This window comes from Acinonyx jubatus, chromosome D4 (genome assembly GCF_027475565.1).
Source record: "Acinonyx jubatus isolate Ajub_Pintada_27869175 chromosome D4, VMU_Ajub_asm_v1.0, whole genome shotgun sequence".
Lineage (NCBI taxonomy): Eukaryota > Metazoa > Chordata > Mammalia > Carnivora > Felidae > Acinonyx > Acinonyx jubatus.
Window position 1 is genome coordinate 78,279,904 of NC_069391.1, and position 16,198 is coordinate 78,296,101.

The 16,198-nt window shown below is 42.8% G+C and overlaps 1 protein-coding gene across 1 annotated transcript in view; it reads right to left on the reverse strand.

Moving 5' to 3' along the window:
* TMC1 (transmembrane channel like 1) overlaps positions 1 to 16,198 on the reverse strand; it is a 139,840-nt gene that overhangs the window by 43,602 nt on the left and 80,040 nt on the right. The window contains exon 11 of the mRNA XM_053205273.1: positions 1,249 to 1,391. Coding sequence (XP_053061248.1) covers positions 1,249 to 1,391 — 143 coding nt within the window. The remainder of the gene's footprint in view (positions 1 to 1,248; positions 1,392 to 16,198) is intronic.

Genomic DNA, 16,198 nt, shown 5'->3' on the forward strand with positions numbered 1-16,198 from the left:
CGTAACAATTGCTCAATTTTTAAATAACTGAATAAATACATGAATTGTGATTTGGGAAATCAAGTTAGCAATTGACTGAAGGACCAACATAGAAACAATACTCCTGAGATCTCTGGAATGTAATTGGCGCCCCTGATTTTAATTTTTCCAAATCAGAATGGTTAAAAGACCAGAAATAGCATAGATTTTGGAATGTGGTAATACTTTATTAGGTAGACAGACACCTTACACTTAGGATCTCTGATTGCATTTGGACAGGTAGATCAATATTTGGAAGTGAGGTCTACATTAAGGCTTTCTTCAAGTCCTCTCAGGACTTGAAAACTAAATAGGAATGGTGTTCTCCAGTGGAACCAGTAAGTTTGACAGACAAGGCACAAAGCGTGTCACGGACCGTTCCAGAGAGCTCCTGCACAGGGTGACATGGACCCTCAGGCAGAGGTCCTTTCCTGCAATGAAACAAAAGGCCAGTTCACCTTGTTCATGGTCAAATAAAAGGGCCAGGACATTAATTGAGATGTCTTGAGACTTCTAAGCTAGCTCAGAGAATTAGCCGGAGGGTTACATAGATGGCTCAAAGCCCCAGATGGCTGTAGTCGGTTTCTGCGATGTCTTTGAACAGGGTGTTACACATATATTGCAGGCAGGGGGGAAAATGAATGGCATCATTATCACTTCTCCAATGAAAGTCTTCTCCATGCTCTAATAAATGTTCTTCCAAGATAAACCATGATTCTGCAGTTCATCATGATGGTCGCATTGGGCCCCTTCGTTTTTGCTGTCTTACACAACTGATTTTTTTTGGTTGAATGACTATTCTGTTTTTGTTTCGTTTTGTTTTGCTTAATGAACAGAGAACAACGATTTCTGCCTATTGAGCTGATTCTGCAACGTGCAAACTTCTCTGCACACAAAAACAGGGGCCAGCAGCTGTTTCCCTGTCTTGCTTGCAACATTGATCCATACCTTGAAATCCAAAGAGGCAATCTCTTCAAAAGATGCTTAAACGCAGGGTAGGTGTGCAACCCCGTGAGGTGATCCAAAGGCCTGTACTTGAGTTCACCCCTTTTGTTCTGGGGATGTCATAGTCTAACAGTAGCGTCGATATTAAAACTACATTTTATCTCTTACCGACTCAATACCCTCTAGGTATAAAACAGAATAAGAATTATATCCAATTCTGAAATTAATTCTTCCCTTTGATTCTAGACATCATTGCTTGCTTCCCAAGAGACCAATAAAACTTACGCTTTAAGGACAACCAGAAAGCTGTATCCAATGCTCATGATCCCCACCAGAAAATAGGAGAGCGGCAGCCTGAAATTCATCCATCCAATTGTTCGTTTATTGTCATAATAGCCATAAAAGAGGATGGAATATTGCGCCAAGCCCTAAAATCCAACAACAAAGCCACTTAGCAGATGTTATGAAGAACAACTCAAAGAAAAAAAGATCGACTTTTAAGAGAAACAGCAAAATGGCATGAATTTTCCAACTTGGGAGTTGAGCCCTATTGTTTTTGCCTCGTAGAGCAAATGTCTCCACTGCCACGTTGATTGGCAAGGCTCTTGATTTACTCGAGGTTCAGGGACTTCTAAATAGGCCAAATTGTTAACCGAATACAGGCTTGCTCAGCTGTGGAGCCATTACCGTGAAATGCCCATTGATTGAAACATCAAAACACACTTCATGGTGTCATTAGATTTCCAACGTGAGGAGCCTGCTGCACATTTGGGGAGGATCTGAGATGTGCTTCCTCAAAGTGTGGTGGCAGGTGTCCACTTCCAGTCACCTGAGCCACAGTTAGATTGCTTCTTCTTGAACTACAGAGGCGGTGAGTGGCTCAGCTCACACTGAGCAAACCTGTAGAGCAGGTGAGATGTCATGGGAACCGATCTGCATGGCCTTGTACGCATCAAGACCATGAGAGCATTCTTCCATAGCAAGCATGTTCAGTCACGCCAAGCCATGCTCTCTCCTTATGATTATCTGCCAGATAATTGGAATCGCCGTCTCCCAAGGCTACCTGAGTGACCCTCTTTCTACTCAGAACATTGGCATATTCTGATGCTCTTTCTTTTATCATGGTGTTCATCTTTCTCTCCTCGAATTCACTATGTTTTTCACTCCCAGCTTTGAAGCGTGTTTCTGTATCACTGCATATACACTTCCCCAGCTTCCTTCTAACTTCTGTGGCAAGAAGTTAAAATTTCTATGTTTTGTGAAGTGAGACAGTAATCACTTGCCAGAGGCTTCCTCTGGAGATCAAGTGAGTCACCCTTGAACCTTGGAAAGTCCAACTGGCTACCTTTAACATCATTTATCCGCAGCCAGGGACTTGAAAGCCCATTACTGAAGAAGACAGGAGAAGTGGGGAACAAGGGTGGGAGAGGAGGAGGAGGAAATCCCCTGGATGCCAATTCCCAGAGGAAGATTGAAGAGAAGCCATTTAGAAAATTGCCTTAAACGAAGATCGTGCCTGGCTCAAAACAGAGGCCAACAAAGATCTGGAATAATGATTGCTTTCAAAATTTGTAGCAAGTCTATGTCCCAATACTGTGTAAGAATTAGCAGGAAAAAAAAAAAATAGGAAAAAATAAAAATAGGAAAAAAATAGCCAAAAAATCTCAGAGGAGCTCATGAGTTTCCAAGAGGGTCAGCATGGAATGAGAGAGACGTAGGTAAAAACTGAAGGACTTCCCTGCACCACCCCTGCCTGTTGTCTGCATTTTTTCAGCTCAAGAAAAAAGAAATCTGACCCAAAAGAAAATCTGGGACTAAAGAACTAGTAGAAACCTAGGGGAGCCTGAGTGGCTCCGTCGGTTAAGCATCCAACTGTGGCTCAGGTCATGATCTCATGGTTCATGAGTTCAAGCCCTGCATTGGACTCTATGTTGACACTCGGAATCTGGAGCTTGCTTCGGATTCTGTGTCTCCCTCTCTGCTCTTCCCCCGCTCGCGCTGTGTCTCTCTCTCTCAAAAATAAATAAACATTAAAAAAAAATTGTTTGAATAATAAAAAAAAAGAAAGAACCAGTAGAAACCTCAAATTGAGGAAGCAAATGGGCTAATCTCTGCCCAAGATAAGAAACCACATAGAGAGGGACTGATCAACTGCCCAAGACCCAGAAATAAGGCCAGGAAAATAATCACTGGCAGGATCTCTGCACCTAGTTCAATGATATCTTTTTGTTTCATACCCATCTAGTTCAGGGCTCTGCTTCCTCTCACCTATTTGAGTTTTAAGTTTATTCACTTATTTTGGGAGAGAGAGCATGAGCAGGGAAGGGGCAGAGAGAGAGGGAGACAGAGAATCCAAGCAGGCTCTGTGCTGTCAGCACAGAGCCCAACATGGGGCTCAGTATCAGGAATTGTGAGATCACGACCTGAGCCAAAATCAAGAGTTGGATGCTTAGCTGACTGAGTCCCCCGGGCATTCCCAGTCAATAACTTTTGCTGAGCATTTAGTATTTGCCAAACGCATTTCCTCATCTCACAGAATGCTCGAAAGAACCCTCTGGCGTTGTTATGGTTAGGGCCAATGGTTTTCCTCCACTCTTGGTGTTGCCTTCCATGTGGGGAAGATCCGTAAATGTTAACACTCCCAGATCCCCCTTACTTCCTTCTCCTCCCGGGGAGTGGAGAAACCAGTCTGATAACAGAGCATAGATGAAGAAATGGGGATGATGCAGGCCACCTCTCTTCCCCATCCAGAGACAGCACACGTGGTGCTCTACCCCGGGAGGGGGCATCCTGTGGTGCTCTGGAGCTGCTGGGCAGAAAGTTCTGGCTATGAAGTACACTTGCCCATAAACAGATGTCACCATCTTTAAAATCAGCCTTAGCAATAATAAAGCTGACATGTTGACCTCCACCCATCTAAGGCTTTGTCTTATTTCTGGTTATCTCACAACCTGGTTAAAGAAGGTAGGGGGTGTTATTTACCATGACTCTCCCACCCAGCAAAGACTCAATAGCCCTATTGCTACTTTGGGGACGAAGAAACTGAGCTTTATTTTTTTTAATGTTTATTTATTTTTGAGAGACAGAGTGTGAGTGGGGGAGGGCAGAGAGAAGGGGGGAGGGACGGAGGATCTGAAGCGGGCTCCGCACTGGTAGCAGCGAGCCTGATGTGGGTCTTGAAATCAGAAACCATGAGACCTTGACTTGAGCCAAAGTTGGACACTCATCTGACTAAGCCACCCAGGTGCCCCAAGAAACTGAGCTACAAAGAGGTGAAGTAGCTTGTGAGCACTTACATAACCAGTAAGTGACCATCTGAACTTGAACTGGGTCTGATTCAAATCCATATACTTAATGACTGCTGTGCTGTACTGCTTCTCCCACACTTCGCTTTCCACCCCTTGTGTCACGCTAGGGCCATATCTTTCCAGCAATGCAAAGAAACAAGAAACCCTACCAACTTAGCCGGGCCTTTTGACCTACACCCTTGGATGGATCCATGTTGGTGCCAGGACCTCTGGAGAAGGACCTGAACACCCCTTCTGAAGATTTCAAAGGGCCTCATCTTCACGTCCTTAACCATCACAACCTGACATCTTTTTCTAGTTCATAATGACAGTACTGGGATTAAAAAACACCTCCAAAACAACATGAAAGGCGAAAGTGGATACATAACAAACATCTGGTGAAGCCTGTTAGGTTAGCACAATAGCTACAGGGGCAGCTGGCTCCTCTGGTGTATGTACCATTCAATGGCTGGCACTTCATAAATATTAGATGGCAAGCAAAAGGCATAAGGTTTGTAGTTGTTTTTTTTTCTTCTTCTTCTTTGGAATCCTGATTATTTCACAAAGGTTTCTTCCATTTGCCTATCACTACCTAAGCAGCCAAGCATGTAAATGAAAGAGGTACTATTGAAGAACAAAATTTAAAAAGCTTTTTCCAAGTCATCTTAGTGGCATATTGAAGGGTGACTTTAAACAACCCTCCCCTTCCACCCCGTGGGCCCCCCACACTCCACACATCTTTCCTTTTCCCTTCAAACTCCAACGGCAGACATCTGGAAGTGACTAAAATAGCAATGACTCCTAGCCTAGCCAAAGTTCTATTCAGTTTCCATGTCAGCGCGCATGGCTTTCCCTGTGGGAGCACTCTCCCACCCCAAAATCTGTGACAGAGAAGCCACAGTCAGAGCCAAGTTTCAAATGAGCACGAACCATTCCCATCCAACTCTGGGTTCTATGCTTGCACATCGTCTATTAAGCTTCTAATTTCTGTTTGAATGCTGCAGCTGGTCTAGGAATCAACTCATGTATTTGTTTATCTAACTAACTCTGAGAATTTACTATTTCCCCAATACTATACATTGATGGAGTAACCTATCCCTAAAGGGGATGGCGGATGCCCCCAACAACATTCTGCATGCAAAATATCCCCTTCGTAAGGATCTGTCACCTGAAATTACATTAGAGCTCCACCCCTTTGGTGTTTCTCATGACTACAAATAAATACCCACTGGGAAACATGACATTGCATCCCTGGGATGGGAAATGAATTTCACTGGCCTTAGCAACTCTTTATAGTTGGTAGTAACCGTCAGACCACTATTTTGTAAAAACAAACAAACAAACAAACAAACAAACAAAAAAAAAAACCAGAAAGAAGAAAAACGAAAAGAAAAGAAAAAGAAAAAAAAAATTCTTAAAGTCAAAACTAGTGGAAGGGAAGATATGATTTCTGACCATGCCTGCTGAAGACATGTGAAGGGAGAGTGGCACCAGGTGTGTGTGTGTGGGGTGGGGGGGGTATTTCTACCATTCCCTGTATTGTTACCATTTATACTTTTGTGTTAAAGCAAGTTGCAAGTATGGGGGTGCCTGTGTGGCTCAGTTGGTTGAGCATCCGACTCTTGGTTTCAGCTCAGGTCATGATCTCATGGTTTCGTGGGTTCGAGCCCCACGTTGGGCTCCATGCTGAGAGTGCCAAGCCGGCTTGGGATTCCCTCTCTCTCTCTCTCTCTCTCTCTCCCCCTGTGCCTTCCATGCTCGTGCTCTCTCTCAAAAATAAATACATAAATAAACATTTCAAAAAAGTTGCAAGCATGGCATCACTTGATTATCTGATAAAGTGGACAGAAGCAAGGAGAATGCTAACAACACCCAAAACAAAACAAAACACTAATTTCACAAGGATGGCGGCCTGCCCGGCACCTAGGTGAGATCCGGCCCATGACCTGGTTCTTTCTCTCTACCCAGACTCACCAAGCTTCTGCCTCATGCTCTGCTTGCCACTGAGTTTTCTTTCTTTTTGCTACAACCCTGATGTAGAGAGACAAAATTGACACTCCAGCGCTCTTAGCTAGGGCACATGTAGATTACAAAGAGGAAATTGGGCTGAGCCTTAGCAGAACTTCTAGTTTTCAGTATTTGGAATTAACTACCTGTCCCAGGACTGTAGTCCATAAACTCGGGTCCTCAAAAGGCCAGGAAGCAGACAGTTGATTTTAGTGCCCATTCATGTATCAGTGCCTTGTGCCTCTGCCTCCTTCCCAGACAGCTGACTTTACCGGTACCCCGAGTCCCTTTCTGGCTTATGAATACCATGCTGTCCCTGTCCAGGCTCCCTCTTCTTCTTTCATTGTCCCTTTAAGAAATGGGCATTTTCATGAGTTAAGTACCCTGAATAGGCATTTAAGGAAAGACACGCTTATTAAACATCTACCACGTGCTGGGCATTGTGCTAGCACTTTACACACATGACCTCATTTATTTTTTCACACCAGCCTGCTAGTTAGACATTAATCCCACTTTCTGACATATGACAATTAAGAGGCTCAGAGAGGTTGTCTAATGTCTCTCAGGTAGTAAGTAGCAGGATTCAAACTCAAATCTGTCAAAATCCCATGATGGAGTTCTTTTCATGATTCTACACTGCATTAAAAAAATTTTTTTTAATGTTTATTTTTGAGGGAGAAACAGAGACAGCGTGAGCAGAGAGGGAAGATAGAGAGAGGGAGACACAGAATTCAAAGTAGGGTCCAGGCTCCGAGCTGTCTGCACATAGCCTGACACGGGGCTCAAACCCATGAACCGCAAGATCATAACCTGACCCGTTAAGCCAGACTCTTAACCGACTGAGCCACCCAGGTGTCCCTGCATTTTTAGCTTTGCTGGCTTCCATAAAGAGCATTCCCATTTGTCTTTTCTGTGTCATTGTCCACAACTGACACTAATATTGGGAATTCTAGACATTGTGCCCAGTGCCCAATACACATCTTATTTCACTTGGATATCCCACAGACACCTTGGACTCAAAAGTTCCCCCAAACTGGCGTCTTCCTCCTATCCCAGGTAATGACACCACCAGTCCATCTGTTACCTCAGTCAGAAACTTGGATGTTTCCATTATCTTCCCACTTTACCCATAAGTCACATGCAGTGACTAGCAAAGTCCTGTAGTTTCAGCTTCATGACCCTATGTGATACGGATGCCGTCTCCATACGTCACTGCCATTCACAGGCCTCTCCACCTCCATCTTACGTCAAGTCCAACCCAGTCCATCCTACATTCAAAAGGAACCTTTTTTTTTTATTAAAAAATTTTTGTATGTTTTTATTTATTTTTGAGACAGAGAAAGACAGAGCACGAGCAGGGGAGGGGCAGAGAGAGAGCGAGACACAGAATCTGAAGCAGGCTCCAGGCTCTGAGCCGTCAGCACAGAGCCCGATGTGGCGCTCAAACTCACACACTGCGAGATCATGACCTGAGCCGAAGTCAGACGCTCAACCGACTGAGCCACCCAGGCGCCCCTCACAAGGAATCTTCTAAAGGGTAACTGACCACATTTCCATCCTATTTCAAAATTCTTTGTGTTCTCCACCACCTACAGAATCAAGTCTGACTCCTTCGCCTAATGACACCGTCCTCCTTGATTGGATCCCTTTTTTGTATGACGCACTCGTCTTTAAGTATGCTACTCTTACTCCCTGAATACCAGCTTTGCTGAATCGCTCCTTGGTATTGAGTGCAGAGCACTATTTACTGCCTCCATGCCATTGTGCACGTGGGTTCCTCTCTTGGAATGCTGTTCCCACTTATCCTTCCCATTTCAGAGCCTAGTTCATTCTTATTATTTATTTAAAACCTGTTTAAACTACCTCTGTAAAGCTTTTACTGACCTCTAGACCAGAGCAACTTGTTATGGGGAAAATGGTCATTTCCTCCAGGTGCACAGAGCTTTGCTAGATGAAATACTTGCCAGGGCCCCCACCCCCTCTACTCACTTTGTCCCAGGGGAGGTGTTGTCACTTCCCCAATTGATACTTTTGGAATGAATTAGCTGTACTTGCTTAGCCCAAATATAACTTTATTCCAGTAGGAAATAAGCTTTCCCGGGGTAAGATGGATTTGGAGTCCCATATTAGCAAGACCATTTGGCTAAGAGTCCCAGATTAGCCCTCCAACTTGGTCTCTATTAGTAATGAATGTGAAATTTTGGTGCCCATCTGCCTCCCCTCTCAGACAAATCATTCAGAACTCAGAGGAAAAATAGAGTTATTGCTTTCTGGGGCTTCACAAGTCTCCAGTAAACTGAACTCCAGTGAAATGTAACACAGAATCCTCCCTCCATTATGCCTCCCTGTGCCTAGGACATGTGTCTGTTGGCTTGAGGTTGTCTCAGTGTATGACAATTGTTTGCACATCCAACTAAACCAAAAGATCCCCGTGGGCAGGGAAAATATATTAGTTATCTATGTATTTCCAGCATCTCACATTCAACTTATGTTTGTGGAATGACCGACTGAATAGAAAAATTGCTTCCGGTGGTCATTAACAGTCCTCAGTGAGATGAAGCTGTTTCAATAAAATAGGGTCAATCATTCAAGACCGTAGCATGATGATAACAATGAATCAAAACACCAAGAAAGTGTCTGAGAGACACTCACATTGGCAAAACTCCTTAATTTTCTCTACTAATTGTCTAAAACTCTTGTAAAATAAGAAATTCTCAGTGCTATAAAATGAGCTTCTACATATATTTTCATCCCAAATGAGAAAAATGGTCTTTTGTTTCACAAGATGGAGATTAAAAGCATTATATTATGGGGTTTTGTTGTTCAGTTGACTTCCAGTCTTCTAAATCTGCCTACTAATTCTTTCAAGTAATGAAAAATGAAGCATCATAAATTCATATATGAAGAGAGATATGTCTGATTATACAGACACAGCCTATAGTGGGAATTACCTTATTATTATCTATTTTTTAAGCTTATTTATTTATTTTGGGGGGAGGGGAAGGGCAGAAAGAGAGGAAGAGAGAGAGAAAGACAGAGAGACAGAGAGAGAGAGAGAGAGAGAATCCCAAGCAGGGTGCGTGCTGCCAGCACAGAGCCCGATGCAGGGCCTGAACTCACAAACCATGAGATCATAACTTGAGCCAAAATAGGGTTCTGATGCTTAACTGACTGAGCCACCCAGACACCTCACTATTATCTATTTTAAAAGAAGTTTTGAACAAATGAAAATACAAAAATAAAAGTAGAGAAAATAAGAAACTACTTGAAAAAAAATGAAGTTTAGAAAATTTCAATCCTATATGAGCAGCATATATTTTATTTCAAACATTTAAGATCAATGGATGTAGGGGCGCCTGGATGGCTCAGCCCAGCTCTTGATTTCGGCTCAGGTCATGATCTCATGGTTTGTGAATTCAGGCCCACATTGGGCTCTCTGCTGACAGTGCAGAGCCTGCTTAGGATTCTCTCTCTTTCTCTCTGCCCCTCCAAACTCTCTCTCTCTCAAAACTAAATAAATAAACTTAAAAACTGAACAAAACAAAATCAATGAATGTAATTAATTTCAAGTACAATTCATAAGCGAATAATATTTATTGGAGATACATGATGCTGGAACATAGGATGGAGTTTTTACTGAATTGTTTTCAAATGTGACTTTAAGTAATCTATTTTCACAGCAGACGTATCAGACTCAAAATGTGATGCCATTCGGTTGTGTTATGGAATATAATTTAATGGATTGTGAAGTTCTAATCTGGCTCAATGGCTCAGCCTTTAATCTATTAAGTTGACAGCCAATATTCAGAGGTCAACAAATTCCTACCAGGCAAACTGAGCTCTTTCAAACAATCTTAGTCTCTCACTTACTGATATTTATCGACACATGATATGCTCACATATCGTTAGACTCTTTTTGGTCTCCTCATATTCAATTTCCTCCACTCTGATCTGTTCACCTTTTTAAGTTCCAAGATAATGCCACTACTCATCCACCACTCCCTAAAACTACTTTCAACTGCTCTGAGAAAAACACAGTATCATGACCTAGATTCTAAAGAGTTCCACACATCTTGATACCCCTTCTATCTCTGTAAGGCCAACCCCCCCCACCCTGACGCCCTTTCACAGTCTAGTTTCACTAACCTCCAGTCAGTCTCTTGAGTGAGGCAATCTTCTCCCACCATAGGTCCTTTGACTTGCTGTCCTCATTTTCTAGAATGCCTCTCCGCTCTCTCAAACTGGGAGCTTGTACTGACTCTTCAGAGCCCAATTTAAGGGTTTCTTTCTCAGAAAAATTCTGCCATCCTCTACTTCCCTCTCTTAGGCTGTGAACTAGGTCAGGATCCCTGCTTCATGTTCGCTTAATACTGTTTACCTTTCTTACTTGGCACAGTTGCAATTACATTTATTTTTGTGATTACCTCACTACTTGACTAGACTTTAAGTTTCCAAGGGCAGAGACCTTGTTGGGTTTTGCTCACCTTTGCTTAGCACCTGGCACATTATCTGGCATCTGGCAAATACTAAATAAATGTTCACTAAATTAATGAAAAGAAGACTTGTTCTGGGACCACATCCAAAGAACAGATGCTATTTTCATGTTGTAAGTATGACATCAGGATCATAAGCATCCCAAATTTTTGCAAAAAGAAAAGTCAGCTTTGCTTTGGCCAGGTGCAACTTGAGATGTTGAAAACTGGAAGTTGTTGTTGAATTAAAAAAAACACTGATAGAAGTGAAGACCCGAAGGAATCAGTTTTCCAAGTCTACACAACAAAAGGATCCCAAGAAAGCCAAAAGCAGACCCTGGGATCTCTTCTACCGCAAGCTATAAATGTGTATCAAGAAGTCCAGGAGTAGCAGATTAAGAGGCCTATGAAGCAAGAGAAACTATGAGTGAGAGCAGAATTTGACATGGCTTTTCTGTTAATGGAACCTAATGAGCCTATTGAGAGGGACCTGGGCTGGACACGGAGGAAATGAAGCAAATATGGCGGCCAGGGATGGACAACCTTTGGATGCTGCCAACCCCGGCATCCCTTGGCTAAGCTGCACCCACCCTGTTCAGTGAAGTCTTCTAAGGAGTCTCACTATGGGTACAGAGGAGAGGATCCTGGCCCCTTCCATTCTTAAGATTTCCATTGCAGGGGAGAACTATCCTCTGTCTTGATGAGCATGGTAAGCTACAAACCTAGTTTTGTCCCAAGAGGCTTAGCAGTCTGTCTCGGGGTCCTACTTTTGCCCTCGGTGAGGGCACTAGATGTTTATCATCTAGGGGTCTGGTCTTTGCTGAGCCAGCTCTGGGTGAAGCTGAGACAAGGGCTGAAGCAAAGAGGTTATACTGGTGTACTTGAAGCTTGTTGCAACTACGTAAGAGCAGCAGGAGAAACAACAACAACACTTCTGACCTAAAGTAGAGGAACCAAGTCACACATTCAAGCCCACAGACCCCGACAGCAGCCATGCAGGTGTGCTACTCAGAGAGCCTTTGGGAGATGGCCTCCAGATGCCACCACTTTGAATCAACCAGAATGGAATATCACGTGCTCGTCCTGAGACTACATCCTCCCAGGTGGCCCCCAGCCCATGACCGAGAATAGTGAGAAACAGTAGAGCCAGTGATATGGGGTTCCTCCAATGGACAGACTTTGCTTGGAGATTCACCATTAGCCTCGTCAAGACTTTTTTCCCAGAGCTGTACTGCAATCTTGAGATTCTTCCTACTCAGTGTTCCCCCCCCCACCCTCCCTTCTCAGGAGTCAGGCTGGCTCTGCCATCTGGACACTTTCCCCACCTACTCATGCTTCCTCTCTCCTTTCTTGTTTGTAGGTATTCCCACCCTGCCTCCAGGTATCTCCTGCATCTAATATTGTTTTTGTGTGTGTTTCTTGGGAAGCCAAAAATGACTTGCTCCTTCAAAAGGGCTCCCTAAAAAAACCCTTGTGCACTGTTTGTGGGAATGTAACTTGGTACAGCCACTATGGAAACCAGTATGGAGGTTCCTCAAGAAATTAAAAATAGAAATGCCATATGATCCAGTAATCCACTGCTTTGGATTTATCTGAAGAAAATGAAAACGCTAACTTGAAAAGACAAAAGACACCTGCACCTCCATGTCACCGCAGCATTATTTACAATAGCCAAGACACGGAAACAACCTGAGTGTCTGTCAGGAATGGAGGAATGGATAAAGAAGATGTGGTGTGTATATATACAGACATATACATGCTGGCATATATTATTCATCCATAAAAATGAGGAAATCTTGCCATCTGCAACAACATTCATAGACGTTGGGCATTATGCTAAGTGAAATACATCAGATGGAAAAAGACAAAGAACATCGAATCTCACTTGTATGTGGAATCTTAAACAAAAAAACAAGCTCATAGACACAGAGAATAAACCAGTGGTTGCCCGCGGCAAGAGTTGGGGATGGGAACGATGGGCGAAGGAAGTGACAATGTACAGATTTCCAGTTATAAAACAAACAAGTCGTGGGGGGTGCAATGTACAACTCGCAGACCATAGTTTGTAGTACTGCATTTCATATTTGAAAGTTGCTAAGACAGTGAATCTTAAAGGTTCTCATCTCAAAAAATAAAAAAGAATTCTGTAGCTATGTATGTTGCCAGATGTGAACCAGTCTTATTGTGGTGATCGTTTCACAATGTCTCCAAATATTGAATCGTTATGCTGTACACCTGAAACCAAGGTAATGTTGTATGTCAATTATACCTCAATAAAAAAGGGGGCACTCTCTGAAAGTAAAGATGTATTTGAACTACTAAAACATCCCTTAAAAAAAGATGAGTTATTCCATATGTATATCACAAAAATACCTCTTGTAAATGTGGTCAGTACCATAAGACATGAAGGAACTTAAGAGAACTGAGGGGAGATGCCGTCGCTCTGGAAGATTATTATTTAAAAAAAACCTGTTGATACCCATAAAATAAGGAGTGGACCTGCTGTTTGAGAACATTCAGAACGTCTGTGACAGTTTCCTTTGAGGACAGACTCCAAGGGTGAGATGTGGCACAGGTGGGCAGGGCAGAAGGAGTCAGCTTGGGGTGTGTTAGAAGTAAACTGACGATTTGACATTAAAGTCAGCCACATTTTACTTTGAATTTCAGCACCTCCTCTAATTACCTTTGTCATCTTTGGCAAACTGACCGACCTCTCCGAGTCCCAATTCCCTCAACTATAAAAAGATTATTGATTTTCATCCTGAAGGGTTGTTACGAAGATGAAACTTAATATAGGTACCTGCTTAACACATACAGGTGCTAAATGTCCTCTCTAGGGCCCCTTTTAGAGCCTCGCCCCACCAACAGCTACGACGACCAGCTGAAAAGGGGGACGCAAAGTTGACTCGCGTTTATCCACACGCAAGGTACAAGACGTTCACAAGCTGGAGAACTGAGTGCCTTTCCCTTTATCCACAACTCAAATGATCTCACCCTCTGATATCATTCTTGTGTCTCTGAGTATTTGACAACAAAGACATCCTCTTCTTCTAGACCTAAACTCATTCTTCCAATTCTGTTGCTTCAAATCATATCATTTCTGCTGATTCGATCCATAACACGCATATTAGACAATCTCCCTATTTCTTACTATTTTAAGAAAATATATTTCCCTCTAGGTTGGTAAGACCCGCCACTAGGTACTCAATACAAGGCTCGAAAATATGGTGCTTTGTAAAGCACGGCTTTGAAAAGCTGTCAGACTGGCCGACCTTTGCAAATACCAAATGGCATTTGTCCCCTATTAAAGTGAATGTGGATGAGTTATGACATGTGTTTACAAATGACAGAGCACTGAGCTCCAGGGAGATACTTCAGTGGGGAGGGTCCGAAGGGAAGTTCCAAGGTTCCAACCTGAAACTCCACTGCCCCACCTCCACCCCACTTCCCATCCTATAAGCTCCTCTACCACTAGAGGTCATGCTTGCATCTCTGTCCCAGCATTCTATCAATCTTTTTCTGTTTCTCTTCACCTGCATCTATATGGAATTGTTTAGCTAAGCGGTCACACTAAGCTTCTTAGATGCGACAAACCCATGGCTTAATCAGACCGTTCGGGCATTTGTTAACTCTGCCTTAGTCCTGAAACACGTCTTTTTTCCTCCTTGAGTCTCTGGGCTCTTTGGAAGTGCAGAATTCTGAGTTTTCAGGGAATCTCAAAGATGTTTCGTTGATGGTTTCCTCCATGGTGCCATGATAGATGGAACACTGTGCTGTCCAGGAAGATCATCTTATAATACAGAGAGGGCACCTCTATTGTTCAGAGGACCAAGTAAAGAATTCGGGCAAGAGTAAATATTGAACCTACTATTCTACTTAGGAAGCTAATTTGGGAATTATGTATTTATTATGAAAAGTGAAAATGGGATCCAACTGTTTCAACTCCTCCCCAGTAAGATAGCTATGGCACTGAAAGGAGTCGATCTGTGTTCTAGAAACAGTAAGTGAGAATGCTGTTGGAAATCAATGCAGGAAAATTAGTTTTTTGGAACCACTCAATAGCTATAAGACCCTGAGTAGGCTTCTATAACTCAAAGTTTCCCTAACTTTATAATGTGAAACATGGGACTGAAGAGGTCTAAAAGCACTTGTATCTCTAAAAATCTCTTATGTGGGGAGTGCCCCACACTGGGTGGCTCATTCGGTTAAGGGGGTCCAACTTCAGTTCAGGTCATGATCCTACGGTTCGTGAGTGTAAGCCCCACATGGGCTCTCTGCTGTCATCATGGAGCCCACTTCAGATCCTCTCTCTCCCTCTCTCTCTGCCCCTCCCCTGCCCTCTCTCTCTCTCAAACATAAATAAACATTAAACAAAGTAAGAAAAATTTTAAATCCCTTATTTTATGATACATGCCAAATAACTGAGTGGTTACCATATGCAGAAAAATTAAGAAAAGCTGCAAATGAATAACGCCACTTTAATGGCTTTTCATATTTTTTCTTGGCCATTTATATTCTCTCTCTTTTTTAAATCTATTCTCTTATTGCTTTAGAACTGTTTTCAGGCAGGCCTAGATTATAAAGGAAAATGAGTATCATAGGATACTCTGGTTTCTGTCTTCCTCTATCCGCTGCTAAATTGCATTTCACCAAACTGAAAATGAGACAGCTGTCAAGGGCAGTAAGAAAATCTTGGCGAGCCTATGTGTTGCCCAAACCCTCTCCCCTGGCCTTTTCCTGTATTCACCTGTTAGAGCTTCTGGTTTGACCCTCAGAACCACCTTCCTCTTTGTCTTCCAATCAGCTGATCAATCTCTTTCACGTCGCTAATGGACTTTTTCCCCCAACTTTTTTTGTTTCAGTTAGTTGACAAATTTAAAAGTGCTTCAACTTCATTGAATGTTTGTTCACAAACAAAACACGCTTTTGTTCAGACTTTCAGTTCTTCTTTTCTCTGGTTTGATTAAAACATCAGAACATGCCAATGATATTATTAGTTTGGGCTCTTACTAACCAGACCGGAAGTTTATTATCTTGCTAAATCAGAAGATGAGAATGGGAAGGAAAAGCAGATTCAGGAGAACACAATAAGAAACGACTTGAAATCTAGAGAGAGGGAGGAAGAGAGACGGAGGGTAACAGAAAGGAGAAATACACAAGAAGAAGTAAAATCTAACTCAGACGCCATATCCTTCATAAATCCTAGACCTTCCCAGGCAAAACTAGCAATCACTTCCTTGGGGCCCCCCCGTTGTCTTTTTCTTTTTTCCGTTTTGCTAACTTAACACACAACATGTGGTATACTAGTTGACCAACTATCTTCTACTATCGTGAGTACCCTGAGGCCGAGAAGCATGTCACATTTATCTTTGTAAAACCAGTGCATGTTTATATTCCAGAAATGAGCGCTGAATTGAAAATGAAAAGTCCAACTGACAAGGATGATCGGAGATTCCAAATGCCACAAAG